This window comes from Stigmatopora nigra, chromosome 2, assembly GCF_051989575.1.
Source record: "Stigmatopora nigra isolate UIUO_SnigA chromosome 2, RoL_Snig_1.1, whole genome shotgun sequence".
Classification (NCBI taxonomy): domain Eukaryota; kingdom Metazoa; phylum Chordata; class Actinopteri; order Syngnathiformes; family Syngnathidae; genus Stigmatopora; species Stigmatopora nigra.
The window spans coordinates 1292658-1306723 of NC_135509.1; the positions used below are offsets into that span (position 1 = coordinate 1292658).

The following is a 14066-nucleotide window of genomic DNA, read 5'->3' on the forward strand; positions in this document are numbered from 1 at the left end:
GAGTCATTCTGCACAGAGGATAAAGAATACATGCATGTATTAAGTCACCAAAATATTCATTGAAAATTTTATTCATTTTTCGTCGTCAAGACATAAAATTAACTGGACGTCCAATCAATTTGAACATAGATAACTTGAAATGAACTGGACGACCATCTCCGTCAATGGCGGCCAGACAGTTCAAATCAAATCTCCTCCCTTTGTAAAAACCCGTTGACCCCCCCATCCGGACCAGACAGTAAATGGGCGGAGCTTGATCAAATAGACAGATTGAAGCAGAGGGATTAACAAAAAAGATTTACCTCTGACCCCCCCCCCTCTTTATTTTCCGCCATCTTTACCCGGCCACTGTCGAGTAACCCGCGATTTGATTGGCTCGTTCAGATTTGGAGGGTTACTGGGTCCAACCTCAATTATAAACAAACACACTCACACTGGAGTCCATTCAAGCTCGCCGACAAACGACAAATGAAGCATAAGACAAAAAAAAAAAAAGTTTGGCAAGCCCCCCCTTTTTGGAGACCCCATTATGGGATGTGTGAGACTTGGCTGAAGGGTCATATCTCACAGCAGACGATGAAAAGAGCTCTCTATGAATGTTCTGTTCAGTAACGGGCAAAAAAATGTTACATTTTTTGGCAAGCAAGCACGTTTTCTGACAATAGGAAAAATATTTTGGGAAAGAGAAAGTAAACATGACAATGAGGGTACACGGATGAATCGCGGGGAGGAATTTACGCTGCGCTAATGGGCGGGGGAGGATTTCTATTGGGAGGATTTACTCACTCGGAGATGATTGTGTTAGGGAAATCACACCAGATGGAATGGAAATATATTCTTATTAAATTTGACGCAGGTCAGGAATAAATAATTATTGAATTAGTACTTGAAAAAAAGCTGTTGGAAATTTTTGCGACCAGTCGTGGCGACCAGTCATGGGTGGATACCAATAATTGTCCTTAATAAAAAATTTGGTACAGAAGAGTTGTATTAGATATGGGGAAAAATTGGAGGTAGTTAAAATTATTATTTTATATTAAAATAAGTTATACATACATGGCCTAGTTATACATACATTTATAGTAAATTAAAACTTTTTTTACATGTATAAAGACATTCAATTCATATATTATTGTAGACATTTGTAAAATAAATGCATTGTATTTTATGTACAATTATATTTCATGCAGTATAGTATTAAGGATTTTAATGAAAGAAAACATGGCATTGAATACACTTTTAAAAATGCACAATATATTTTTCGCAATTATTTCTATTTATTTGACTCCATTTTAGTTTTAACAAAGCAAGTCGACCTATGAATCAATTTTTGACTTTACGAGACCTACAGAAGCACTTTTCCCGTCAAAATTCTCTTCTTCCTAACAATCTTTACCATCTATTTTATTTTGCGTCCGCAAAAAGTTTTCACTCAAAGAGCATTCGCAGGGAGTCGATCTTTGTTTGCGCGCAACAAAGCTGGTGTGACGTTGCCTTGGCGACGGGCGCCCGGACGACGGTCCGCGCTCGCCCGCCAGTATTCCGTTACCACGGTTACCTCCCAACCCGGCGAGCCAAGGGATTGACGGGGGAGTGGACTGAGGGGCGAAAGAGGTGAGTTTCTCACCATTCATCATTCATCTTAACTTCTTTTTTCTTGGTCTTCTGAAACTTCTTTTTTCTTCGTTTTCTGACGTTTTCTGGGCCTTCTTTTTTGGGGGGGAAGTTCCGCGTGAGGCGAGTGGACGTTTGAGGAGGGGGAGGGAAAATGGAGTGAGGTGAGGAGAAGGGGGCAGGGGGGTACAATAGTGCTGGAATGAGGTTGAGAACATTCAAAGTAGGAGAGGCTGGCGGGGGGCAAAAAGGGGGCTAAAAGGGGGGTCCAGTCAAACGAGGTCATTGGCCGTTCTTTTTTTCTGTTTTTTGTTTTTTAACTCCACCCGCACAAGTTTTAAGAGACAAACGCGGCATTGTTTTGACTTCCTGGGCTGGCGTAGGCATGGAAATGCTGACAATAGTCTTGGACAGAGATCATTTAATGTGAGATTATGAAGAGAAATGTAAGCCAAAGTATTAGAACAGGCTGAAATCATGATGGTAAATCCACAATTAGCAGCATTTGACGATTTGAAGGCTTAAGGAGGATTCGACTCCTGTAATCCTTTGCATTAAAAAATTATAGTAGTCGTATACTCGTGCAGTTTTATGCTTCAGCTATCGGGAAAAAAAAACGCAAAGTCTTGGGAAAAAAAGAGGATGTCTGAAATAAATGGTCATTAGTCATCTAAAATTGTCTGTGTCTTTTCAATGACTTTTTGGGGAGGTCAGGCTAGTAGGTATGTCTTTTTAAATTAAAAAAAAATTTCTAAAAATTATCAAAAAATGTTGGCTTCAAATCAAAATGGCTGACTTTATTGTTATCATTAATGGAGACTTTTTTGAGTCCACTTATGTCCACCAAATTATATGTTACTACTTTTCTTGGCTGAATTTTTAAACCCAAACCAAAATCTGTGTCCAAAAATGACCTGAAAAGAGTCAGGTCAAACTACAACTACCATTTAAAGAGAGTACAATACAATAATTTTTAGATTTGGATTTTTGGAGCTCCACTAAAAAGAAGTAAAAGCTCAAAGACGTTCCCTGGCAAAATTATAGCCGTGCATTGGACTGGCCAAACATTTAGAATAGGTCGCCTGGTCCAAGAAAAACAAGGAGCATAATTGAAAAGCCCTACATTCAAAGTCACATGGCGGCCTGTCGTCGTAACCGACCGTATAGTGAGCAAAGTACGCGTCAAAAACTTCAGACCTCATCCACATTTCCAGACCCAGCCGGAACAGGCTGACCGGTCGCAGGTCGGGCAAGCCGAACGAGTCCGTCATGACGTACTCCAGCGTCCAGTCGGCCCGTTGCCGGAGGTTGGCTTCGGTCAGGTTGAGGAAATACTGCCAGATGTCCTTCGTGTGAGAAATACGCTTTTTTTTATGCGGGACGGGGTTGTCGGCGGAAAATTTTTAGCCTCGTACTTAAAATTAAATTGTTAGCGATCATTGTCAACGGGCGTTTAGATTTAATCGTCGCAGATTTGATTAGTTATGTACTATAATTAGATTTTTTTTTTTAAACTGACCATAAAATATGTCTATCCCAAAAGATAAAATAGGAATAACGTAATATAGCATTGGTATAGTAGTACTTACCAAAATACCAAAGTCTTTTTTGTCGTAGAAATATAAACGAACCGCCGGGTTGTTGGAGTATGGCGCCGAAGCGTCTTTGATGGGCGTAACCGCCGCTGATACAAAGACGGAATTTACAGGTGCACCTAAGAAAGAAAAAAAAATTGGGTTTTTGTCTTTTGCCATAACAGTAAATATTCAAATCTCTTTTCGTTTACTTTTATTATATTAGTAAAATTATTTTTTACAAAAAAATACACTGGAAAATGTAAATATATATATATATATATTTTTTTTTTTTAATTAAAAATATATTCAATTATTTAAAAAAAATAAAGCATAATAATTTGGAATATTCTGGATAAGTTAAAATACTTACTTTACTTTCACTGGCCATAAAATGCTTTAATACATGTGTTTCAGACAGATATAAGTATTTTTTTTTTGTGGTTGGTGTTATTTAATTTTATTAACTTTTATTTTTTAATTGTGTCCTTTCAGTCAGGTCTGCAAGAAATGCTATGTTAGATATCACTTATGTATGACATGCCAATAAATCTTTTAATCAGATTAGCATTAGCATAGACTCGTTGCCCTTTTTATTACCTTGCTCATTTAGAAGAACCATGACGCTGTCTTTGTGGGTGTGTCCGTAAAAATGCCCCGCAATTACGTGGCTGTACCGCCGATAAATGGCGACCAGTCTCTCGTTGTGTTCCTCGCGGAGGGCGGTCACGTTAGCGAGGAAGGGCAGGTATCCCAGCGGAATGTGAGAAATGATCAACACCTGTTGAACAAATGGCGACGTCAAGCAAGCACGAGCTAGGGTCACCAGCGAGGTCAAACCTTTTCCGCATCGGCGTCCGCTTTTTTTAACGTGTCTTCCAACCACTGGAATTGTCCAGCCGGGTCGGTGGCGTTGGCGGTGACTTGGTCGGGACCGTAGTAGAGGACGCTGTTCACGCTGATTACGCGGAGGCCTTTGCGGATTAGCTGGGTGTAGAAGCCCCCTGCAGAGAGGAGAATTTTATTGATTGGTTTTATTGTCATTTTACAAGTAAAGTGAGATTAGGGACTTGGTGGGAGACCTTGTGAAAGGGTTTTTGTCGCTTCGTCCTGGAGCCAAGGTTTCCAAAGGCGGGCAGCGGCGCGGTAGATGTCATTGGTGGATGTTGGCATTTGATCCTGACAAGTAAACGTCTGAATTTAGATATTGACACCAATGACAAGATTTTTACTTATACTCCGAATATACACAAATTCAAATTGAAAAAATTTAAACAAGAGAAAATTAAAAGTAATGCCCAAAATCATACCAAGTGTTTTTCTTTATTGGTTTCCCCCCTAAAACATTTGTCCTAAAAACTAAAAAGAAAATATTTACTTTGATTTCATTTAATGAAAAAAAAACAAAGAACATTAGAAAGAATAATTCCTATTGCAAATGAAAATCATGCTTTATAACCACCTGTGGCCAGTAATCATGATTTCCCACTGAAGGAAGAACAGTGACATTTGGGAAGTATTTCCGAATACTTTGCGTCATGTTGCTCATCACTTGGATCACCATGTCTGTGGAAAGTTCACTCACGGGAACGTGGGGAGGACTATCTCTGCGGTGGTGAAAGGACATCCGCCATTAATAACAATACCATACATTCATTTCAAAAGAGGAAGCATTTTAATGGTACCCGGTCCAAATGATGAAGTCGTTGGGTTTGACCAGGGTGCTCATGTGCTCAAACGCCGATTGGATGAGACTGTACGGCGAGTCGCACAGGAAATCGCCGAACGGACCGGCGCGTGAGGCGGGTTCCCCTTTGGAGGAGAAACATACTTTGGTGGGGTCCTTTTCCAGGTGGTAAGTGGGGTCCAAATGGAGGTCCGTGATGTGCCAGAACCTTCCTACCACAGGGATTTCACATTGAAACACTAATTTAACTCTTTATAAGTCATTTATTCAACTCATTCGCCAGTCCCAGTCAAAATAAGAATAAAGGCGTCGAGTTATAGGCTCTTTTTATTTTTTTAATTAACTTTAGTGTTGTTAATGTCGACAACCACGGTGGATTTCCCGTCCGTTTCATTATAACTGAATTAATTACAATTGTATTCACATTTTCTTCAATTCTATTTTTAGTCATTGTCATGTTTGGTAAACCTCACCTAGTTAAATTTAACTCATATGAACTTATAAGCGTTTCGAAATGGTATTTATAGACCGTCGGTTCATGAATTTGCGGTACAATTTATCTATCGGCCATGCGGTAACTTCAAAGGACATGAGGTATAGCGCAAACTTCAATCGACGGGACGGTCTCAAAACTCACCTGCGTCCCCAGGGTCGGCTCTTTTTCTCGGGGGAGCCGCCTTCAGTTGTCCGGCGGCGTACAGAATCAAAATAAAACCAGTAAATGGCGTTTTCATGTCGGTAAAAGTTGAAAATGCAAAAGTACGGCAACGTGATCACTTGCTTGTGAACGAGACGAATCCGGAAGTTGCACTGGTCAGCGTGTGACGTAATTGTCGTGATCAAAGAAAGACCGCAAGGCTGCAATTGATTGGCTTAAACTTCTTGTCACGTGACTTGTAAACACGTCCTCTGAACTGATTTAACCTGCTTGCTAGCTTCTTTTTTTAAATACTTTTATACTACTGAATTGTACTTCAAACATGTTTTTTTTTTTTTATAATTTTGATGAGTAAACGTTTAGGAATGACACAGCTAGTAACAATTCCATATGTTTACATAAGCAAAGCAAAAAATTACCCTCAACTTTTAAATAAACAACAAAACAACACAATTTGGTCAATAACATCAAACCCGAAAATGAGTATTTCTTCTTCTTTGCTTTATTTGACCAATTTGCAAAGAAAGGCCGTTCAATATGTCTCCAATGTTTCCATATAAAAAAGAATTACTTTAAAAAACAAACATGTGCAGTCTGGTTAAGGAGGAAAATGACGTTTACGCCTTCTCGTAGGTGCGGACGGCGTGGATGTCATCGAAGGTCAAGTTCTGAAGCAGATTAAAGAAAAAATCAAATAAATGTTATTAAAAAAAACCTTCTCAATAGACCTTACCATGACCAGCTTGCCATCCTTGATCTCCCTGACAAACTTGGTCTCCTTGCCGTCCCACTTCTGGACATGGACGAGCTTGTCTCCATCCATGCTGACTGTGGACTGAGGAACGCATCGGCTTTAATTTTGAAAGGCAGCGCGTTGGGGTGCGGTCTTACCTTGCAGTTCCTGTCGTCGGCGGTGGTCTCGTCGAACTCTTCCCCCAGCTTGAAGGAGATCTCGGTGTTCTTGAAGGTGCTCTGCGTGCGGACGCTCACCTTGTCGCCGTCCTGGCTGATGATGACCGTGGGCTTGGTCACGTTGCCCACCTGCCGGGTGGCGAAGCCCACGCCTAATGAGAGGAGATGCATCAAGAAGTCCATTTTTGTTTTTGGTCATTTTTTTAATGGCACTAGACACCCAAATCCCTCTGAAACGGACTGCAGGTCAAAGGCCAACAAAGGCCTACAATGGGTTAACAAACATTTTTTTTCTAATGAATGAACTCCCACCTTTGAGACTTTCTGGGGCTTTTCAAAAACATAAAATGCATAAAATGTACATACTATATCTTCAATTGTATTACCCTTACAAATACTTATATCTTTTTAAGTGGAAAGAATTAGGGTAAACCAATGCAACTATTTCTCATCAATTCTAACATAGCTCTCAACTTTATTTAAAATAAAAATGACGACAACAACAAGGCACTTTAAGGTCGCCCCTTCACCCACTTTTCCCCCGTTCTGTCCAAAGCGCGCGCACTCGCAGCCAACGACGGGGCGCCGGATTACTGCTCACCCCAAAATAATCTAATGGGGGAGGGGGGGGCGTTTTATCTGTGCAATATTGAGTTTGCCAAAATGTAATATTAGGGTATACATTTCTGTCTCTATTTATAGTAATACAAGAAACTACTAGTCTTAAGCCCCACCCACCCAGCAAGATATTAATATGAATTATTAGAAGTTTAATGAGTACTCACCAAGGGCTTTCATGTACTCATCAAAGTTTTCGCTGTCCACCAGCTTCCAAGTAGCACAGAAGGCGTCCACCATCTTGAAGTTTTCGTACACGCTGAGCAGGCTGAAGTTCTGACAAGAAGCGAGGCCCCCCCTGGCCGAGGCTCTTATCGGGGGGCCCTATTAGTATGCGCTCAGGTGGGCGGCGACCAGATCCGCGTTGGATCAGGAGACTTTTTTTTCATTGGCTCGGGAATTTGGGTCACAACTCGGACGGACCGCCGCTGGGGGGAAAAAAAATTGGAATGTTACGGAAGCGTACTTCTGCTGCCAAAGGTACACCCAAAAAAAGTCCATTATCACATTTTGAAATGAGACAATTGGGTAAAACTAGCACATTTTTAGATGATTGTTAATTACATTATATGAAAACTATCATCTATTAGATTTTTGAGATAGAAAAATATGTCATTTTACTTAGAAAAAACTTTGACTTCATCAAATTGAGCTCAGTGTAGTGCATTGTTTGATGATGTCATCACCAAGAAAACAGGGAATATATAACATTACATTATGTTGGGTTTAGTTCCTCTCCAAATGTTACGCATGCAATCATCCGTGACGGCTTTGTTGGACGGTTCTTTTGTCCTTAATTGCATTAAAGCCCCCGCCCACTCCGGCCCTCCCTTGCCTGAAAAATAACTGTCATTTGTATTCATTCATAATAGACATTGACGCCAAGAGACGTCCAATCTGTTTAGACTGGCTGGTATGGCAGCGATAGTATGATGAGTGGCAAAAATTTCCCAGCCAAAAGGGAATGGACGTCTTTTGCCGTCAATGGCAGCCAATACTAATGGCAGTACTTTTTATTATAAGCAGTTTATACAATTTAATTGTCACTCAAAAGGGAGTTTAGTGGGAAATCCATCCACAATTTATGGCATCATTATTTTGTCAAACAGGCAGCAGTGCGTGGTAGTTTATCGAGTCCTTTGTCTCCCTCTGTTGTTCATATTTCAGATTACATTTAAATTACAAAACTAAGGTATACGTACTAAAAATAGATAAACATTGAAGATAAGACAGTATAGCGTCATTTTAACAATAATAATAAACTATTGTATAAGAATTGCGAATAATTGCATGAATTCACAATAACGAGGTTGAACGAGTTGGTTCTTTTGTTTTGATATAAAACAGAACAGTTTAAGCCTTTGACTTCCGTGTTGCCACACTTCCTGCGAAGAATGGCTGAAGCTAAATTTCGGTGCATTGAGTGTAACGAAAAAGCTACTGAATTACACCGAGACTATAAAAACGGGATCCTAAAGATCACATTATGTGTGAGTAATCACTTAAAATCTTCTAAATAACGAGTTATTTAGCTTGTCAACGACGTAAATGTGATAAAACAAACGAAAATACTGCCTCAAAATGACCGCCCCTCGCTATTGTACTCGGCTTTACGACGTTACGTCAAGTACTAAACCCGAGTTAGGTGGTTTTGACTCATTTTCCTACATAATTACATCACGAAAACATTTTTTCCATGAGTTAAGATAGTAAATCCAAAATTTTCTTGCGGCACAATCGTTTGGCAACAGACGTTAGGAGTTATTACCGTTTTACTCCACAGGAGGGCGATAATACTCACAATACCCTCCCTTCATACTAATAACATACAATAGAAAACAATTTTTAAAGTGGGGTCCTACCTGTTTTTAGGGGTCCTGCCAGAAGCCAGTGGACAAGTACATCGAGTACGATCCCGTCATCATCCTGATAGACGCCATTCTGTGCAAGACGCAGGCCTTCCGTCACATCTTGTTCAACACTGGCTTGGATGTAAGTTATTTTGGGTTTATGTACTTTGTTTTTCAAGATGATGACACTTGTCACTTTTCCAGATCCACTGGAAATTGTGCGCCTTCTGCCTGTTGTGCGAGGCCTATCTGAGGTGGTCGCTTGAGCGCGGCGCCAAGACCACCGGCGACCCCACCGACATCATCCGCTGCGCCAAGGAGTGGGAGTTCTACGGTTTGGTCATGTCGGCCGCACTGGGTGAGAAAGATGGTCGCACTGAAAACACAACATTGTGTGGGGGTGCACTTACATTATGTACATATAGATATACAGAAGTACATGAAAATCATCATTGGAAAAATAAGTGTTTCTTAATTCTTTTTTTGGTGACCCCCTAGAGTTGACGGCATTCTGTGCCGGCGTGCTATTTTTCCTACGAGTGGCGGCGGCGTCCGGTCTCGCCGGTTGCGGCGAACAGAGCGTGACCCCCGGCCGCCTCCTGCGAGCCGTGCTGCTGTCCCGCTACGGCCAAGTCCTACTAGTGCCCGCCGTCATCTGGAAGCACGACTACGTGACGCTCTGCCTGGCGTTCATCAAACTTTTGATGCTCACCTCCAACGCGCAGGCAGTCAGAGGTCAAGCGCCGTCTTTTCGGGCCTTCAAAATAAGATTGGGGAATGACTTTTTTTTTTTTTTCTGATAGTGATGCTGAACTGCAGGAGGACCTGGGCTTTCTGGGCCGTGTGTACGGGCCTGCTGGCGGAGAGGCTCGCTGCGTGTGCGTGGCGTGGGCTCTAAGGGGCCGCCATGTTGGATTCAAAGACTTATTTTGAAGAGAAAAAATTATATGTGAAAAGAACTATTTATGCAAATGCATATTTATTTTGTATTGGTATTGATGAACTGTTTTTGAATAAAAATGTTTGCAAAAAATATTTTCGGTATAAGATGTATTTGAAAATCTGACAATAGTAGTTTAGGTGGAATAATAGTTTTAAAGATGTGTAAATAATATGGTACACCTACATACATATATACATACATGCATATATACATAAATATATACATGTATACATACATACAGTAGAGTTGTCATTAAAAAAAGGGAAAAGGTGCATTTAAATGCTGTGCTGTTTAGAACTCACTCACTTGACAACAATTGTTCAGCAAAAGGACTTTGGCAGGACTGGGATTTGTGGCCAACCAAGATTACGTTAATCTCTTTTAATCCGCAAACGGCTGCACTCCACTCTCACTCTAAAAAAAAATCCCTTTTTAAAAAAAATACATATAATTTGCCTGTGTTGGACTGATTAGATTCAACGGCCTCTGAAAACATGCAAAGTAGCTCATTAGCATACACGCCATTCCAAGAATTGATTTTTTGGGGGAGGTGGGGCTACTTTCCTCCTTTGAATTAAGCAACCGTTCCTAAAATACATGTCAAGGATTAGTTACAAGTATTTTTTTAAACTCAAATGTACACTTGATATCAAAATGGTGCATTTGTAGTGACCCAATTTTTTGGAATATGCTTCTGTGGGAGAAAACGCATCTTCAAAGGCGGCCAAAATGCAGATGGATGCATTGAGAACGCCAAAAGTAGGCCGCCAGATGAAAAGCGAGGAGGAGAATCCTTTCTTGGGTGGCTTTCTTTTTTGGGGGGCTCAAAAGACAAAATTTATAATATTGAAGAAATAATTAAGACAAAAAAACATGAGAATTTGCAAAGAAAAACCAAGACAAGTCATATGTGTAAACATACATAAGCTTTTATTTTGAATGATATGAAGCAGAAAAGCAGCACCTGCGCTTATTTGCACAAAAATGAGTGGGAAACCATTCAAACCTTTTTAACCACTGAATGGAAAATACCCGGACAAAAACAAACCCGTCTTTTAAGACATTTTCCTTGAGAAAATGGCTAGCTTTGCCATATGCTACGAGCAGCTGCTGGTGTCATATTTCAAGCAATTCTGCTTATTTATTCATGGATTTTTTTGCTCTCTGTGTTCTAAAAATAACACAAATGTACTCGCCACGGACAGAAAAAAAAGAGTTTTCAGGATTTTGCCGTCAGAAATCAAATACAATACTTTGTTAGCGTGCTAAAGTGATTTAGCTCGTGATAGGAAGGCACCGATAGCCAAGACATCCAATGACAGCGTTGGGTTTTGTACGGGTGAGACAGAAAAGCAGAAAAAACATTCAAACAAATACCTGTAGATATTAAAGTCCTCTACATAAGATACCGACAAAGCTGATATTTTAAGACATTCTTTACAATGTTGTCGCTACGGTACGTTCTTTGGTCGTGTGCCGAACCGTTGTTATTAACGGAAAAAAAATCAAAGATTGGACATACAATCTGTTTTGTTCCGCAGATTTACGCAAATAATTTCAAACATTCATTAACGCTTTAGAGGAAAATAATTGTTTGCGTGGCTAGCGACAACCAAAATAAATCCTCTAACGTCAAAAAAAATTAATCAAGAAATTTGTTCGTGTCCGCACTTTCAAGAGTAGCTATCGTATTTTTTTATTTTACATAATAAATAATAAATCTTTTGTCTCCATACATTTATATATAAAAGTCCTTGCCGGATTGCGTAAATAAAGTTTATAATAATACAGAAAAAAAACATCTAACTTACGATACAGTATACGACTTAACATTTTTTTTCCATCCCCGACAAGTCCGATTCCGGGCTAGCCGCCGCCCACTCCTGCGGGCGTTAACCTTTGACCCCAGGGTGGCGCCGAAAGAAGGCCAGAGGTTGACATTCCGAAGAAAATAGAGAAGGGGGCGTGTCCTCAGATGGTGACGCGAAAAGATTCCCAGCTGTCGTCTTTGACCAAACCCGCCTGACCTGGCTCCGCCTCCCCCGGGTGCTCACCGGTGGGCGTGGCGCCGGCTTCCGGGTAGTACTCGTCGTCTTCGTCGAAGTAGCCGTTTTCCATCATGCCAGAGGCGGCGCTCAAGTCCTGGCAGCTGCCCTTGTACTCTTGGATGGACTCGTGCAGCGACCACAGCTGGCACAGCAGCGACATGTCCTGCTGGCGTAAGCCCACCTAGAGGGGGGCCCCGCCCGGGGGAAATAGCCACAGGTCAGTGACAGAATCCCACCTTAGAGGCCCCGCCCAGTAAATTGTTGCAATAGTCACAAGCCAGCTACGACTATCAAGGTTTTCCCTTCAACGTTAGCTCTGATGGACCTACGCAAGATGGCCAGCGCATAGACACGCCTCTGTCAACAAAATAAGGAAGTCTTGATTCTTCTTCTACTGTCAATTAAGAGTAGGCATCCAACTTGCATGGATGACGTTTTTTTCTACTTCAAAAATGGGATTTTGAGAATCTATTTGTGTTTTTCCTCCATTGAGTGACTTGACTGATGGACTGCTTCTGATAGGGGAATCCCTTGAAGTGGGCGGGGTGAGGGAAGGGGCCGTTGGGGGGCGTTTTTGGGACTGGGAAAAACATGTCATGCATTCTTTTAGGGTGAAAGAATTCCGGGTCCTTTGCTTGGGGGTCAGAAAATGCACATTTTAGAGGCGTAGGGGGAAAAGTATTCCAATTTTGGGGAATAATCCAAATATGAGCATATCAAATATGAGGTTTGGACTATAAATGACGTCAAATTGTGCGGTTTCCTTGGGGCAAAAGTTTGCATTGTAAATGACATAAGCCGCCTTGAATAAACAAAATCGCATCACAATGAGTCTGAGATTTAAATCACTGGCAATAAAGTGCAAACTCAAAACACGTGTGAAAGTTGACATTCGATTTGGTCACTCGAGATACGAGCCAAATTGGCCACAAAAAATACACATTGATGAAAAGACTGACCTTAAATAGACGTCGATTTCTTTTTTTTAAATCAGGAATGTTTTGTACTCACCATCTCTTTCCTGAGAAGAGCCAGGGCGGCGTCGAGGTTGGCCGGCTTGTGGGCCAGCAAGCCATCGGCGTTATTCCGGCCTCGGCTCAGGTCGTCCTGGATCATGGTTTTCTTCAAGTACATCCTCTCCATGTCCCTCCATGAGCCACCACTCGAGTTGAGCAAGCCGCTGAGGCTTTTGGGAAGCGGTGGCAGCCCATCGATGCACGCCATTCCTCCGGCGGCCGCCGCGGACGCCGACGCTGCCGAGCCGTTGGCCGACTTCCCGTTCATGGCGACGACCGCGGCTTGACAAACGCCACGCCACTAAACGACTCGCGACGATCGGGACTTTAAACTCCGACCTTTTTCTTTTAAGCTCTATGATTTACACAAAAGATCCCAAATGCGATCGAACGACTAAGTACAAGTCTTACACGCAGAAACAGTCGCGTTCGTCTTCCCCGTTTCCTCCTGCTGTAATTACGTCAAGTGCGACGGATGTAGCAGCAGCGCTTCCGATTACAACTTCAAATTAATACGTTTCAAAGAGCTACGACCAAGAGATATAACGTGGTTATGGGAGTATTTTGGACGAAGTGACATCATTTTTAACAGCACAAGTCACCCCATTGACAAAAACAAACTCCTAAATGAACGTGGCGAGGAAATAAACGCATTCTTCTGTCTTATTTTTTAAACAAACCTCCTTGGATTCCTGACAGCTAACTCTAGAATTAAAACAACTTCCTGTCCTGTAACACTCACTGCTGGGCGTCTCCCCTGCAGAAAAAGGGGAAAACTTGTTTAAACATTGTTTTATCACTTTATTTAACATTTAAATCTGTATTTTCTTGAATAAAAACCAAAATAAACGTGTCTAATTTAACACAAGAGTGACAATAGAGGAAAACGTGAACCAGAGTATTTTTAAAAAAGGGGCCTACTGAGTTGTGAGGACTGTTTATGTGATTTAAAAAGAATTCATTCATCAATGACGAGTTAAAGCAATAAAAGTGAGTGTCTGTGAGGGAAACAATAGTACAAAAGACAGATGGTGGCTTTCACTTGTGGCCCCAGCAGCACTGACACTACAATAACATCGTAAACAACGCACAAAGAATCTCACATGAGTAAACAAGATGGCACAAGGTCTTTCCCTCATTCCAGTG

The 14066-nt window shown here is 41.3% G+C and overlaps 4 protein-coding genes across 5 annotated transcripts; 1 reads left to right on the forward strand and 3 right to left on the reverse strand.

Annotated features, from left to right (window-relative positions):
- Positions 1-53: 53 nt before the first annotated feature.
- On the reverse strand, positions 54-5716 carry smpdl3a (sphingomyelin phosphodiesterase acid like 3A). 2 transcript variants are annotated; one of them, XM_077743612.1, is made up of 8 exons: positions 5513-5716; positions 4874-5087; positions 4651-4795; positions 4271-4367; positions 4029-4192; positions 3789-3969; positions 3204-3328; positions 54-1746 (listed from the first exon to the last, which is right to left on the reverse strand). In XM_077743612.1, the coding sequence occupies exons 1-8, from the start codon at positions 5607-5609 to the stop codon at positions 1624-1626; spliced, it is 1146 nt and encodes a 381-aa protein (XP_077599738.1). In that variant the 5' UTR covers positions 5610-5716; the 3' UTR covers positions 54-1623. The 2 variants fall into 2 exon arrangements, with proteins under 2 accessions (XP_077599738.1, XP_077599730.1); XM_077743604.1 differs by lacking the exon at positions 54-1746 and adding an exon at positions 2541-2960.
- A 297-nt stretch (positions 5717-6013) lies between these two features.
- Positions 6014-7399, reverse strand: LOC144214993 (fatty acid-binding protein, brain). Its single transcript, XM_077743756.1, has 4 exons — positions 7231-7399; positions 6425-6597; positions 6267-6368; positions 6014-6201 (listed from the first exon to the last, which is right to left on the reverse strand). The coding sequence occupies exons 1-4, from the start codon at positions 7301-7303 to the stop codon at positions 6151-6153; spliced, it is 399 nt and encodes a 132-aa protein (XP_077599882.1). The 5' UTR covers positions 7304-7399; the 3' UTR covers positions 6014-6150.
- Positions 7400-8387: 988 nt separating this feature from the next.
- arv1 (ARV1 fatty acid homeostasis modulator) lies at positions 8388-9937 on the forward strand. The gene is made up of 5 exons (XM_077710550.1): positions 8388-8553; positions 8936-9055; positions 9118-9271; positions 9412-9648; positions 9717-9937. Exons 1-5 carry the CDS (start codon positions 8458-8460, stop codon positions 9809-9811), a joined length of 702 nt encoding a protein of 233 aa, XP_077566676.1. The 5' UTR covers positions 8388-8457; the 3' UTR covers positions 9812-9937.
- Positions 9938-10765: 828 nt separating this feature from the next.
- On the reverse strand, positions 10766-13553 carry fam89a (family with sequence similarity 89 member A). Its single transcript, XM_077711945.1, has 2 exons — positions 12916-13553; positions 10766-12085 (listed from the first exon to the last, which is right to left on the reverse strand). The coding sequence occupies exons 1-2, from the start codon at positions 13186-13188 to the stop codon at positions 11828-11830; spliced, it is 531 nt and encodes a 176-aa protein (XP_077568071.1). The 5' UTR covers positions 13189-13553; the 3' UTR covers positions 10766-11827.
- Between the last annotated feature and the right edge of the window lie 513 nt (positions 13554-14066).

Excerpts from the sequence above, each read along its gene's own strand:
- smpdl3a (XM_077743604.1), bottom strand. The coding sequence starts at position 5,609 with ATGAAAACGCCATTTACTGGTTTTATTTTGATTCTGTACGCCGCCGGA. Across the intron at positions 4,368-4,650 it reads ATCATGATTACTGGCCACAG|GATCAAATGCCAACATCCAC; the intron begins GTGGTTATAAAG and ends TTTACTTGTCAG. Across the intron at positions 3,970-4,028 it reads CGGACGCCGATGCGGAAAAG|GTGTTGATCATTTCTCACAT; the intron begins GTTTGACCTCGC and ends TTTGTTCAACAG.
- LOC144214993 (XM_077743756.1), bottom strand. The coding sequence starts at position 7,303 with ATGGTGGACGCCTTCTGTGCTACTTGGAAGCTGGTGGACAGCGAAAAC. Across the intron at positions 6,598-7,230 it reads TGAGTACATGAAAGCCCTTG|GCGTGGGCTTCGCCACCCGG; the intron begins GTGAGTACTCAT and ends TCCTCTCATTAG. Across the intron at positions 6,202-6,266 it reads AGGATGGCAAGCTGGTCATG|AACTTGACCTTCGATGACAT; the intron begins GTAAGGTCTATT and ends AATCTGCTTCAG.
- arv1 (XM_077710550.1), top strand. The coding sequence starts at position 8,458 with ATGGCTGAAGCTAAATTTCGGTGCATTGAGTGTAACGAAAAAGCTACT. Across the intron at positions 8,554-8,935 it reads TCCTAAAGATCACATTATGT|GGGTCCTGCCAGAAGCCAGT; the intron begins GTGAGTAATCAC and ends ACCTGTTTTTAG. Across the intron at positions 9,056-9,117 it reads TGTTCAACACTGGCTTGGAT|ATCCACTGGAAATTGTGCGC; the intron begins GTAAGTTATTTT and ends TCACTTTTCCAG.
- fam89a (XM_077711945.1), bottom strand. The coding sequence starts at position 13,188 with ATGAACGGGAAGTCGGCCAACGGCTCGGCAGCGTCGGCGTCCGCGGCG. Across the intron at positions 12,086-12,915 it reads CTCTTCTCAGGAAAGAGATG|GTGGGCTTACGCCAGCAGGA; the intron begins GTGAGTACAAAA and ends GCCCCCCTCTAG.